Genomic DNA, 14531 nt, shown 5'->3' with positions numbered 1-14531 from the left:
CAGAATGCTCCGCAGGAATGTTGGGACAGGGTTGGGGGGATGATGTGGCTAAGTAGGATTGGACAGCACTGCCTGGCCCATACAACTTTCTACCCCCACTTAAAAACCACTACACACAGAAGAGAAGATCCTGGACATGGGAGCAGCGACAGCAGGAGAAGCCACCTGATGCCCTGCAAGGATAGATTAAGGATTTTGACGCTGGCTGATCACCAGGAACAGGACGGGTCTCTCCACAGTCAGTGGCTTTGGCGGTCTTAAGCCCCATTAATACCGGATGTGGGGAAATGCCTGGATTCCACTGCAAACTGGTGTCCTTCAATAAGTCGGGAGGCTCTGGTGACTGAGGAGTGAGGGAAAGATGGTGTGGTCTGCTAGGTTGTTGCAGAGGAGCTGCACAAGATACACCCACCTGCAGGAAAGAAGCACCAAGTAGAATACAAGGATGGTGCAGGGCGCCAAAAAATCCCACTTCTTACAAATGACACCCCTTTAGAGGCCAGGAAACCAAATGAAAATGCTCTTGTTGGCTAGGCATGGCCACCAGGAGCAAAACAAGAATGATGAAAATAATTGGCCCAAATTTGGCCCAATTGGGCAGGAGACTTGCTTCTTCAAAGATTAGCTTTTAAAAAAAATACGAAATGGGAAATAGAGCATGTGGTGCTCTGTCACTATTTCTCTAAAAATGTTTCCACACCATCCCCCCTTTGGGGTGGTCCAGGGCAGGGTGCGTCATCCCGTTCCTTTTATTATTAGGAAAGGGGAAGGTGTGGGGGCCGTTTTGGTTAGCCCCGAGAAACCCCTCAGCTGGGGCCCTGATGCAAGAAACATCCTGGTGCTGCACTGCACATTTTCTGCACACTAGCTGGTCAGCACGCTGGTTAACGCAAGAGTTGGCTCAGGAAAGAATGCGTGTACAAAATTGGAAAGAGCCTGGCGGTGTCAATATCTGGAAGCTGACAAGTATGTGACAAAATAGCCCTGAAAATTTATCATAAGAACCTTAAAATTGCTTGCTGCACTTTTTGTTCCCTTTGTATTAAGGAGGCTGATAATGATGGGAACGAGATTCTTAAAATTGTCGCCAGCTTAATGGATCCTAACACTAAGTCTCTACCTCTAGAGCCGAGCAAATCACATTGTTTCCAAATTAGTGATTATTGTGAACATAAAGGGGGTCATTATGAACACAGCGGTGTTTACCGCCATGTTCATGCTGACGGTCATTTCACTGACCGCCAGCCCCCCTGGAACCCTGCCAGCCGCATAATGAACATTCTGCTGGGCCGGCGGACGGAAACAGTTTCGGCCCGGTGGCCCAGCAGAATGCATGGACGGACATTGTCGGTGGCTCCACATGAAGCCACCGTCAATGCCTGTGTGCGGCGGGTGCAGCTGCACCCATCGCGCAGATCACTGCCCGTAAATCGGGCAGTGACCTGCGCAATGGGGCACTCCACAGGGGCCCCTGCACTGCCCATGCCAAATGCATGGGCAATGCACGGGCCCCGGAGCACCCCTTCCGCCAGCCTTTGGGATCATTATCCGAGGGGCAGCGCTGCCCTGTCGGAAAATGATTCCCTCCATCGTCAGGCTGCCTCTGTTGTTTATATGGAGGTTCAGACCGCCATGCCAGTGGAGGTCTTTTCCGCCGTCACCGGCATGGCAGTCTGAACCACCATGTACATAATGAGGGCCAAAATCCTCAAAATTCAGGCTAATCTAGTAGGGGCGAATATTCCAGCATTGAGGATTGGGAAGCAATGTTTTGCAGGTCCATCAGCAGATTCAAAACTGTCATCCTTTCACTCTCCATCTTTGGAGGGGTGACAGCTTTATTTGAAAATTGAAAATCTGGGTCTCCATATGATCCAATGCCACCTCATATCATAAAGTTCAACTTGCATATCTTTGCACTGTTATATAAGGAGTTATTTGCCACCTCCCTCCACTCAGGTATCTTGCTGGATGTTTGGAAGAGAGCTAACATGATCCCTTTGCTCAAAAAGGCCAATGCAGATCCTGAGTTAATAACTAACTTTAGACCGGTCTCTTTGCTCCTAGCAACTTCTAAGGTCTTGGAAAAGGTGGTTGACCAACAACTAACGACTTTTTTGTCAGAGAACAACTTGCTACATCCTTCCCAGTCAGGGTTTACATCACGCCACAGCACAGAGACAGCATTATTAGAGGTATCTGAATCTATTATTATCAGTCTGGAATCTGGCCTTAAATGTTGCCCTGGTGCTGCTGGACCTGTCTGCCGCATTTGATATGGTAGATCTGCACAGGCTAGAACACCCGGGGTGACAGGCTCAGCCTTGAGTTGGCTTGGTTCCTTTCCTGAGAGAGGAGAGCAGGTAGTCTGTATGAAGCAGTTCGCCTCGGGAGATAAAATGTTGAAGTGGGGAGTGTCGAAGGGCTCCTCTCCAAGTCCCACTCTCTTCAACATTTATAGGACTCCTTTGGATTATTTGGTGGAATCCTTTGACATTAAAGTCATTTTATATGCAGATGATACGCAGCTCCTGCTCACGTTTGATGGGGATTCTGCAAAAGCTAAAGATGCATTTGCACATTGCAAATTGCAGTGCAACCCTAATAAAAAGGAAATCGTATTGTTTGGGCAGAATCCCCTCCCAGGCTGGGTAAGAGCACGGCACAGCAGCGTTACCCCACTGCCCCCTCCAACGGCGGTGGCCAGAAATCTGGGCATTCTGCTCGACTCCCAACTCTGTCAGTGCACAGGTGGCAGCAGTGAAGTGATGTTGGGGTTGGGGTTATGGGTCCAGTTCTCGAGGACCAAAGAAGAGTCCAGACTCAGCTGCTGTTCTCTCTGGTGTCTGCACTCAAGCTACCAGATTACCTTACTAAAGCAATGCCCTTGAATGGTCTAAGCACCTATGAATTATGCATGGCTAGTGCTAACTGTGCACATGCTGACGCCTCCAGAATGTTTGTAAATAAAACAGCTGCACAGCAAAGAGCGCTGATTGAGCGATCTTAAACACAGTATGCTATTTTGCTTGCATGCTAACACTGCTAAAGTATTTGCTTTAGTAACTTTGCAAATACTCAGAAGCAAGAGTGTAATTTCCACAACATTTGTCTTATTAGCATAACTTTATTTTACTTTAAATTGACTGTCATCAAAACAGGAACCTTAGCACAAATCTGGCTGCTGGTTCCTTTTTGTGGATTACGTTTGTGTTGCAGTGATGCATGTTCTATGGAATTATGTCTGGGAACTGCTGCAGTGCGAGGGCTCTGCTTCCAGTAGCCATACTTCTTCTAACAGCTGAAAACAGCTGCTATTGTTTCTAGGTTCCCTTTGACCTCTGTCAGTCCCCCTAAAGGGGCTCCGCAGATTGACCTCTAGGGGTGGCTGGCAGCCAGGACACATGCAGCATAAATACCACACTGACATGGCTGCCCACATCATTTGGCAGCGTGCACCTACAAAATTGCACTGGTGCCTTTTCTACTTTTCTGTTACCAATCTGAGCTGTGGGGAAACAACACAAGGGTAGGGCAGGGGAAGTAACGGGTGTGGAATCAACATTGGGCTAGGGGGCTTGGTAGCAGCACAGAATGGGTGGGGAAAAGCAGCACAGGGTGGGAGGATGCAGTACAGAAGATGGGGGTTGGAGCATAGACCGAGGGCGTTGGGAGGAACACAATGGCGAGAGAGAGAGCAATGTGGTGCTGCGGAAGAAGAGCACACAAATGTGAGCACATCACAGAGGGGGTTGGGGAAGAAGCACACAAGCAGAGATAAAGCAACTCACAAGCGGTGGAGCTGGGGGAGTAAACAAGAGAGACAGCTGGAAAATACAAGTACTCTCATAGAAAAAATCACCATCTGAAAAAGTGATTAGTATAAGGACACAGGAATGCATCCTATTTCCAGGGGAAGGGAAAATGTACTAACACGCTAATGAATAAGAAGCAAGCAAATGAGAGTGACAATGAAGCCAACAAATGGTAAGCAGTAGGAGGGCTCTGAGCCAACTATACACCTCAAATGCACTGTCTAGTACGCAGGACCTAAAAATAAATATGTACGAGACATCCAAAGCCAGTAAAGATTGAGCTCAAAGTGCATAACAGAGTGAAAAAAAAGACTATTCAATTACTTGGAAAACTGGCTCTTGCTTCCCTAGAAAAGAGGGTGTGTTTGATGAACATTATGAAAGAAACCACTCGTGATAAGAGATATAGAGGCTTCCCAAGCAATATAATTTTACTTCTAAGAATCTTAGACTAAAGTATGACTTTTTCCTCTACACACTCATTGGCTGTGATTGCTGATGCAGCCCTCACTTGCTCCTCGGATTGCTAGTATTTGAATGTAGGGGAGACAGAAAAATATCCAGTTTCCACTGGCCTGGCCCTGCTGCCTCCCTTTAATATAAGCAGCACCTGCTCCTTCTCTGTGCACTCCTGCCTTTTACTGCAGCTGCCAAAATACCCTTATCCATTCAGCAATCAATGTTCTCTGCTGCACAGCTCGCTGAACACTGTCCAAGATCCCAACCTGGAACCACCATGATCGTGTTTACAAGCTGGAGACAATCACTGCAGAGTGTTTTACACCCTGCTGCAATGCTTGTTTGGACTGGTGTGTGCACTCATCTTGACGTTAATCCCTATGGGCAACCAATGGATCTCAAAATGGTCTTACTTCGGTGCTATTCGTCCAATTTAAGACTGAATCTGCAATATTTCTTGGAGGGGCTATATATCTGCTTTTATTTTGTGAAAAATGTCATATTACAACTTTATTTTGAATTATCTCTTGAACACCTGCTCGTAGAATTGCTTATTCTATTCAGTGCCTCCATCTTACATATTTAAAAAACGTTTTTAACCTAATTTGTTACTCGCAAAATTAACATAAATAACATTTTCATTACTTTTAAATACAATTTTATTTGCATCACTAATCCAGGTGAACCTCAGATCCTGCTCTATGATGAATAATTACCCCTACAACAGGTCTGTTAATGAATGGTTAAAATGGATACAGGTCCTGGTGTGGTACTACACTAATGCTGTCACATGCTTCTGAGTTCCAAGACTGACAAAATGCAGAAGACTTGAGTAAGAAAAATATATATGCAAAGCCATGATTAATTAATAAGAGAACAAGTTATCTTGATTGTTACTTTAAAAGAACTGGATGTCCCTGGAATTAATGTTCCTTCTTAGCAACAGCACAGATGAATGCACCAGTCAGGTCTTGCAGTGATTCAGATGTGCTGCCTGGGCAAAAACATTAGTAAGTCTCAGAAACAAAATGGCTTTGAAGAAATCTTCAAGGCTTCCACTACTGTGGTTGAAGTAGTGCAGGACTCAACATGTGTTCTCTGATATGAATATATATGACAGTCACATAACAAGTCTTAGTAAAGCAAAAGGTCTCGACCCTGAGACCTACTGGTTCTGCCAATGCCTTTTTGTTCATGTTGTAGATCATCGGCAAAAATGCCCTGGCTGTAAAGCGTTAACAAAAGGAAAAAAGAAACAAAAGGTTGCAATGATTCCTCATTTTGTAGGTGCGTGCATGTGCCATGACACTCATGTGACGCAGGGCGCCATTTGGTTTTTTTATTTACTGATCCGAGATGGATCAGTAACTAAAAGAAAATATGAAAATGAAGTAGCGCAAAAGCTCTTCTTTGATAAAGTGGTATGGCCAGCAGCAACTTGCGGGCATTGGGGGCAACGGAGGAGAAGTCGGGGTAGCTGGTGGTGGGAGGAAAAGACACTCAGGAGGGGAAGAAGCCATAAAGTGGTGGGGGAAATATAAACACAAGGGAAAAACACTGGGGCAAAGGGAGAAGCACACAGGTCAGAGCAACATGGAGGGTGGGAGATGGGGTGAGGGGGCACACAACCAAGAGAAATCCAGAGTGCAGGGACAGATAGGAACACAACAGAGACAGCTGGAAAACATATGCACTCTTGTGGAGTAACTAAGAAAAGGAAAAAAGTAGTTCCCCAAAAGTGAACAGTGAAGTGACACTGGCAAGAGGCTAAGCTACTAGCGGGGGCAAACATAAGATCGACTAGGCAAGCCATTGAATAAGAAGCAAGCAAATGACAGGTACAATGAAACCAACCACTGATAAGAAAAGAGTGGGCTTTAAGCCCACAGTATATTTTTGGTAAACTGACTATAGGTATTTTGCAACCAGACAGACTGCACTGGGTGGTAGGCTCGACCTAAAAAGGGTCTCTTGTGCTGGTCAAGACACATTGTTGAGTCAAGATTCAGGACTCCTTTTAACTTAATTAATAAAGTGATCAATCAAATTATCAAAAAGAAAACCATAAGCTTGATTTCCCTGGAAGCACTGCATATGGGTTTTCTATATGTAGGACAGCTCCTGACATCTAATTTACCACAAGGATGTCCCTTGATCTGCTCTAGCAATGGCTAAATGCCAGGTGGAGTATAAACAGTAAAAATTAGGATGAAAACTGGTTTCCTATCCTCTTAACTTTCTTGTTTCCCATTGCTTCAATAATTTGAACAGGAAAAAGATTGTGAGTACCTCCTTGCTTTAAAAAAGATGTCTGATGATTAAATCAATGGGGAGGTTCACAAAATGTATTTACCCTTCTTGAGCAATTAATGTTACATCTAAGGAGATATCCAACGCAGAATGTTAATTTAAAATGATAAAGCATGGTAATCTCCCCAAAATATAGCAAATACATCAATCTACTAAAGCTGATGAAAAACTAATGCATCTGTATTTTATACATTTGTATTAATAATTTTAAACTGATGCTGTTGTTGCGAGAGGCCTTGGAGGGTGACATAGGACTTCTAGGAGATGATGGCTGGGTGGAAGAGGCCCAGAGTCCTAGAGAGATTGCATACGGGCCTGCTTCCATTTAATACAGCTACGGGCATTACACAAAGCGTACTATTCTAATTCACTTCTACACCTTCTGGGCGCTATGATTCACATCTGTATGCCGGGGATCTGGCATCCTGGGGTCCTTCTTCCACATCCTTTGGGACTGTCCTATAATCCAGCAATACTGGAAAGAGATAGTGCAAATGATAGCCCAGGTTACGGGTCTCACTATACCATTTGAGGACAGATGGTTTGTACCACATATAACGGGAGAGGAAGTGTGGCCCAGATATGGCAGGATTGAGAAAATGATCTGGCTTGGTGTCAGCGAGTGGAACAAGTGATATATCAAAGTTGGGGCTGCCCGAAAAAATATAACAAAGTATGGAATCAAAGGAACACTTACTGGGAAACATAACTGATTATTGAGGGGTGGCTACGGGGTATATGGGATTGAGAGGGTAAATTAAATTGTAATATAAATTGCCTTGGTTTTGGACCAGAAATGAGAGCATAAGTTTTATACTGTTGTCTGATACCGTCTGTACCTGTGATGTCATTGTCTCTCTCCTTTGCGATGTTTTACATTCTTCGTCAATGATTGTGCAAAATCTTGTACGCCGCGCAATTATTACAAAAAAAGATTTTCAAAAACAAAATAATTGTAAACTGTTTCAGATTCAAAGCTACAAAAGACCTTTGCAGCCACGGTAATAGACAGACCCACCTTTTCGAACTCAATGCGTGCGGTACACATTCTGACATTACCTGCAGCAAGGGAACACTGTGCACATCTTTTGGTTCCGCACTTAATCAGGTTCCAGCAGACAATCCACTTCCTGAAGGGCACCCGAAAGAACAGGACATCAGCATGGTGGTGGCTTTCTCATCATGACCATGTCGCGCATCACCCTCATCAACTGTGTCCCGAACTACGAAGAAAGGGGAATGTGACGAGGCACTGACTTCAGGAGAAGTGGTGCCGCTGCCCGGGTTACTACTGGTCTCCAAGTAGCAACGTAAATCCTTAATACACTGCCCGAAAAAACTTAAACACACAAAACTCCTCTTGAAGACCAGCAACTGAAAGGTGCAACATGACAGAAGAAGCATGGTGGAAGTAACTTCCAGCTTCCAAAGATCCTGTGAATAACCTTCCAATAAAGATTTCTCTATTTCGTCAATGGAATCAAGTGCCAATTTTAAGAAACTGAAATGAACATTTTATCTTCCTCACATGCTACAAGTAATGTTGTAAGTATTAATTTATGTACAAATGACTGTGCTTTCATTTCTTTTATTACGTAATACTTGCTAACGTTCCATTACCTATTGTACACTCTTTACACTGAACACACCGTTAAACCTATGGAAACTGATAAAGAAATACTGTAAAACAAAAATCAGAAGCTGAAATGGAATTCTCCACCAAAGTAAGCCATGGTGACTAAGGTTTGTCAGAGCAAGATGTGTAGGGCCCTCCCCCTAACACAAGCTGAAGTCAGTACCACAGGTTGGGTTTAACAAGTGATTGATGAGAATAAACAAAAACTGCATAAATATTATTCCTCAGACATAAAGAAAGATTTCCCTTCTGTTATAGACCGAGTGAACAGGTCCAAACTTTCCCCTTCATTATCAACTGGCTGGCCATCAAAAATAAAACCGATATGCTGCTCCTAATACTAGAAGACAACATTAACCAGATGAACAATGAAGATGGCCAAGAAATGCCTGCATTTTTCTCGAACTTGCACCTAAGTTGTTAGTAGGAAGGCTTATGCGTTCAAGTACCTTCCATTCTGCCCATCCACCAAATCTAAAAAAAACATTGAAAAGCAGATATCTTATACCACTTCGCAAATTGTCCCCCAAACTGAACTGATCAATAAACTGTTATATTGGCATGCAATTTCCCCTCATACTGAATTATCTGCTGGTTCCAATGTTTCTTGTTCAATGGTTTAATGTAGTCTGAAGTTTAATTTACCTGTTAAGCTCCCCTTTCCTTGCTGTTCAGGAATGCTTTCTATGAATGCAACAAAACAAAAATGGGTACCTTTATACTGCAAGGCTTTTCTGTAGTTGTAAAGGTTAAAAGTGTCTGAAGCCACTTAGTTAGTGAAACACCAACAAACTCTGTAGGTCCTAAAGGGCAAATTCACCAAGGTTGGAACAGTGCTTGCAAAGTCCACTGATGATGGAAGAAATCAAAGCGAACACGAGAAACACCAAACAATACAATTCTCGAGCCACAATAAAATAGGCAGCTACAAATCGATCAAGGCAACTCACATCTGCTCTGACATGATATATTGCCCTTTGGGAAAAAGGGGCAGGTATAGGAGTTTTCAGTATTTTGTCAAATGGTAAATGAGGAGCACAAATAAAAAACAGATTGAAAGCTATTTTTATGCTGTCTGTGGCTTCTGCTGCTTTCCACAAGATCTGACTGTTCCTTGAGTAATACAGATCTTGGGACAGTGCCCCCTCAGTATTGGGCATGTGGTATAAAGGTATATGTGCTGTGTGGGCAGCTCTAGCCCTTGTAAAATAAAAAATGTGCTGGTGACACCATGGACACAATTAAAAGGAAAGAAGGTTAGACTGCAGAAGGCACTTTGGACATGTTCTTTTTATGCTTTTGCAAGCCACTTGCTACAATGATGGTGGGGCCAGATGAATGCAAGGTGCTGTCAGGCAGAGTAAGTACTTTCTTAGGTGTCTGATCTATATCTATAATAATGTAAATATGCTGGCGACAACTCAATATTTGGAGGATTCGCAAAAAGCGATGTTCAATATAAGTAGACGTGCTATGTGCTCACCATCCATGATGGTCTTGGTAGGTGCGGCCATAGGAGCTTTGTTAGGCCTTCCACTGGCGGAGGTTTCTGAACTTGTACTGCCTGCAAAAAAATAGTGCTAGAATGTTATAACCTGGAGTAATGATAATGTTCTTCTTCAAATGGGCTAAGAGCCTGTGCTCTACAGATGTCAAATCAAATTATTCAGTAGCAGTTTAACATACATACATATATAGGAACTACTAGCTACCATGGCAATAGATAATTCACCATGTGGAAAACAAACAAATGCTTTTGAAAACTCAAGAGAGCAGCATATGTAACCTATTGAAGTAAAGTGGAACATATTTAATTGCAGAAGCAGTTAGGACATCTTTAAACTGAAACCACTTAAGACTGTTGAAGAAACTGCATGTGCAAAATTGACAAAAGCTTTCAAAGCTTCCGAACCCCATATTAAGATTTTGCCAATCTATACATGTTGGCATTACCTAATGCCACGGTTGCAACTTTATCCTTCTATGTTCAGGACATGAATTTGAATAGTTCTGCATGCGAGGACAATTTATGGGTGTTAACACTTCTTGGAACGACCAACTATGCAACTCAATTCAATGAATACTGTTTCAATATTTTCCTGAAATTAGAACAGTGAGTTTGTTTCAACAAATAAAGAGATTTAACAAAATTTCTTCAAACGACATATTTCAAATCAGTTTTGTAGAAAATGGAGTACAGCAGTTCATAAAGGCTTATCCACATTTAACGATGGGCTGGTGGGAAGACACATGTTCATGTGACCGATTCTTTTTCTACTATTATGAACATATCCCCCTGTGATCATGATTTATCAATCATAACCTTTTGATGTGGAAGGGTGTTTGCTACCAACTTGAACAGTACACCTAAATATTATATAATAATCAGAATAATGCCAGGCTGGCAATGGAAATGAGCCACACAAAGATGATATTTTTAGTTTGGATGTTAACAAAGAACAGGATGCCAATCTTGACAAAACATCACATAAAATAGCTATATATTCAATGTTACAAGTTAGAGAAAGTCATCCTAGGTCATTAAATTCAGGTATTTACTTTGGAGAATTCATGCGTGTGTAAGTAATCTGAGGGACAAACACAAAATACATGACAAAAACAAACATAAAGCACCTTTTAAGGCTAGGAGAGGGTAAGGGTGTGGGGTAGCAAGAGCTTTTAATGTTTTTTTAGTGCTTAAGGATGGGCAAGGATATAGATTATAGTTTACAGGGTTCAGGGATCGGTAAGGATAGGTAGAATCAAGGTTTTTTTTTTTTTTCAAGGTTCAAGGATAGGTAAGTGCACAGGGTAGTAAACCGTTTTCAGGGATGGGTGAAGGACAGTAAAGTTTTTACAGGAGATTTTAGGATTCAGGGATGGGTAAGGTTATAGGTTGATAAAGGGTTTTCAGGGTTCAAGGATGGGGAAGGGTATTAAGGTTTTTTTTAAAGGTTCAGTGACAGGTAAGCACACGGGGTGGTAAGGGCATTTAGTGTTCAGGGATTAGTGAGGGTATGTGGTAGTAAGGAATTTAGGAAGTGTAGGGGTGCGGGTAGTAAACCTTTTCATTAAGTTTTGGGATGGGTAAGCGTACAGGGTAGCAAGGGTTTTAAGGATTTTTAGGGCTCACGTATGGGTAAGGGTACAGGTTAGTAAAGGGTTTTTAAGGTTCAAGGATAGGTTTGGATTAATAAAGGGTTTATAGAGTTCACGACTGGGACAGGGTACAGGGTAATAAGGGTTCGACAGGGCTTTTTTAGGATTCAGGGATGGATGTTTTACAGGGTTTACGGATGGTTAATGGTTTTCAAGAAGTTTTAAGGTGTAGGGATGGGTAAGCATAAGGGGCAGTAAGAGGTAAATATAAACAGGAAATGGAGAGAAAAAATATCTATCATATATATATATAAACAAATTATATTTTAACGTATACTTTTGTTTTAAAAAGAGGGTGTGTTTGGGGGGGTTCCCACAAAATTTACACATACAAATTTGACAAGCACACACACAAAAAATGTACATACCAGCGGTCACCACTTTATAATTAGGTCGCATTTTCTGAATTTTTTGTTTTGCTAACAACTTTGGCCTTGTTTGACGAATCTGCATGAAATTTTGCAAAAATGTTCCTTTACCTCAGCCCCTTCCTGGAACATTTCACAGTGGTCCACCAAGCGGACCATGAAAAAGACTGGATGCGTTGAAACGCATAGGTATAGCTACATCCATGGTAATAAACTAATTTTAGAAGTCATACGACTGTGTGCTCCTGCCCCCACTACACTTATACGAGGCATTGTGGTGGTGATGCCTGACAAGGCTGCCTCTCATGAGACGAAATGTGGTAACGCAGTAATGTAGTGAGTTTAGTTTATAGGACGTAATCAGCGTGGTGTCGGCTATAAGGCTAAGCATGGACGTTAAGGGATTCTTTATTTTTTATAATATGGAATGAAAATAGAAGCTTTTCAAACTTGAAAGGGTGATTAATTCTACTAACAAAAAGGAGGTGACTACAACTCCTGTATTTTCTGCCATGTTAAATCTAAACATTGACAACCATGTAGCAGCAGCTAGATCGCCATCCTCTACTGTCTTCTCTTTAAAAATATGTCCATGGTTACAAAGCACCTCGCTTCAGTGATTCCAGTCAACAAAATGATGATGGTAATTGTGAAATAGCCAAAAGATGAAGTAATCCTATGATTTAAGAGGCAGGTCTGATGGTGAAATGAGTAAATGAAGTATTACAATATGACTGTACCCAGAAAGTCTCCATCATTCTCTAAATTCAGTACAAAGAGTATTTTATCGACTACAGTGATCTGAGCTGAATAGGCAATGGCAAAGAGATGTAGGATTGCGAAATAAGGCATGTACAGCAGGGAAATGGATCCAAGAAACAACTTTCAGAAGGAAGACCTTAAAGGCATCACTGATGGCATATCCATACTTCTAAATGTAGCATTTCTATTATTCATAATTAATTATGTATGCAACAGCTTTGCACAGTAATGACTGCACAGGCCCACTTACCTCTTCCGCGTCTTGATGCTCCTCTTACTGTTGAGGTCTGTCCTCTGCCGCCCCTTGCCCGACCCCTTCCTCTCCCTCTAGCACCACCTCGGTTTGCTATTGAAGGACTGTTGTCATCGGAGTCGTCATCAATGGTTTCTTGTTTTCCAATGTCCATGATGTCATCATCGCTTAACATGGAGGCGGGGCCATCTTCCTCTGACCTGTGGGCTCTTGCGCGGTTCATAGCCTGGGTAAAAGAGGGCACCTTAAATGCACAGCATACATGTACTAAAATAGACTCATAGGAAGAACAGAAACATAGTAAAGTACATCATTTGGAGTTATTCTTAGGAGTTAACAAAACTTCAAGAAAAAACAGAGTATTTGGGAGTGGTCACGAAAAAATAAACTAGCACCACACACATATTATGAAAGTAAGTGTACAGGGAGGGGAGCGCGTTTGTTAAAGGAAAGGTGTTCTGGGAGCTGGCTGGGCTTTCTGGTTATTCCATTTAATCAAAATGTCTGCGTACTTGTAACACTATTTTGCAGCCAGGTGCACCTTAGGAGTGACGCAGTGTTTTGCATACTTGCATATCTCCCAAAATCAGAAGGAGTATCTGAGACACTAAGAGGCCGATTAGGAGTTTAACAGAGGGAAACACCCATCCGTCAAATTCCTGAGTGAGTGGTCGCCGCTGTGCTGGCAACCTCCTCACTGGCCCCATTACGACTTTCCCACTGGGCTGACCGGCCGAACCAAGGTTTTCACCGGTCAGCACAGTGAGAAAAGTACAACTGCATTGCTGCCAGCTTATAATAGAGCCGGTGGCAATGCTGCCACACACAGGGGGCAACAGCACCCTCGAAATGCAGGGGAATACCCCTGCACTGCCCATTCCACAGGCATGCGCAGTGCAGGGGCCCCACTGTACCCCCTGCACTTGTTCTCCACCAGCCTTTTCATGGTGGTTGAACCACCATGAAAAGGCTGATGGAGAACAAGATTGTAATCAGCAGGGCGGTGCTAAGTCCCGTGCCGCCCTGGCTGATTACAACCTGCACTGCCGTCAGCCCATTGGGATCTGAGACCCTGTGAGGGACCGCAGTAGGTTGGCTGGTCTGCTCACCAACCACGTAATGTGGCGGTCAGGCCGCCACAGCCGCAACGGTCCGACAGCCACCATGAGACTGGCCAGCCTCGTAATCAGGCCCTTAGAATAGTGTGGCATAGTCTGGTGTCTTGCGTGTGTGTGTGTGTGGTCTCAGTTGTGATAGTGTAGGTGACACTGTAGTGTTCTATACTCAGTGGGTAAGCTTGCTAGAATGCTGGCAGGACACAGGGGGAGAGAAGTCATTAGGACTGAAAGTCTTCTCCTGGGCTCTGTATTCATATAGCTTTTATGTTTACTGTTGTTTAACTAATAAAGAGGCATTTATACAACCTCGAAGAGACCTTGTGATCAATTCCACTTCATATTTGGCAATGAGGAGAACTCAAGGGAACTGGAGAAAAATCGGTTTAAGTTCTGCGAGCTAGGGAAAATACTTCCATATTGCTACAACCTGGAAGTTGGTTATCGTATCAAGGAACTTTCGCCCTGCTGGCACTGTTGTTCAAAGTTTCTGTGTAGACATTGTCTCTTACATGGTAACTGGATTGTGTTTCGGCGCTGGGTTGTGGGCAGCTGTGTCTGCAGTTAAGAGGCCTGGTGTGCGCTCAAGGAAGAATGCGTCCTGATGAGCACCCGCGAGTTGATCGTATTGTGTGCTGGAGGTAGGGTACTTGC

At 43.2% G+C, this 14531-nt stretch overlaps 1 protein-coding gene across 4 annotated transcripts in view; it reads right to left on the bottom strand.

Moving 5' to 3' along the window:
- MRE11 (MRE11 homolog, double strand break repair nuclease) overlaps positions 1-14531 on the bottom strand; it is a 346093-nt gene that overhangs the window by 74155 nt on the left and 257407 nt on the right. For all 4 annotated transcript variants that reach the window (XM_069202423.1, XM_069202427.1, XM_069202425.1 and 1 more), the window contains 2 exons: positions 12760-12988; positions 9704-9784 (listed from right to left, as the gene is read on the bottom strand). In XM_069202423.1, the coding sequence (XP_069058524.1) occupies positions 9704-9784; positions 12760-12988 (310 nt within the window). The remainder of the gene's footprint in view (positions 1-9703; positions 9785-12759; positions 12989-14531) is intronic.

The sequence above is a fragment of the Pleurodeles waltl genome, chromosome 8 (assembly GCF_031143425.1).
Source record: "Pleurodeles waltl isolate 20211129_DDA chromosome 8, aPleWal1.hap1.20221129, whole genome shotgun sequence".
NCBI classification, from domain to species: domain Eukaryota; kingdom Metazoa; phylum Chordata; class Amphibia; order Caudata; family Salamandridae; genus Pleurodeles; species Pleurodeles waltl.
The sequence above is the reverse complement of the archived record's forward strand: the minus strand, read 5'-3'. Positions and strand labels throughout refer to the sequence as shown.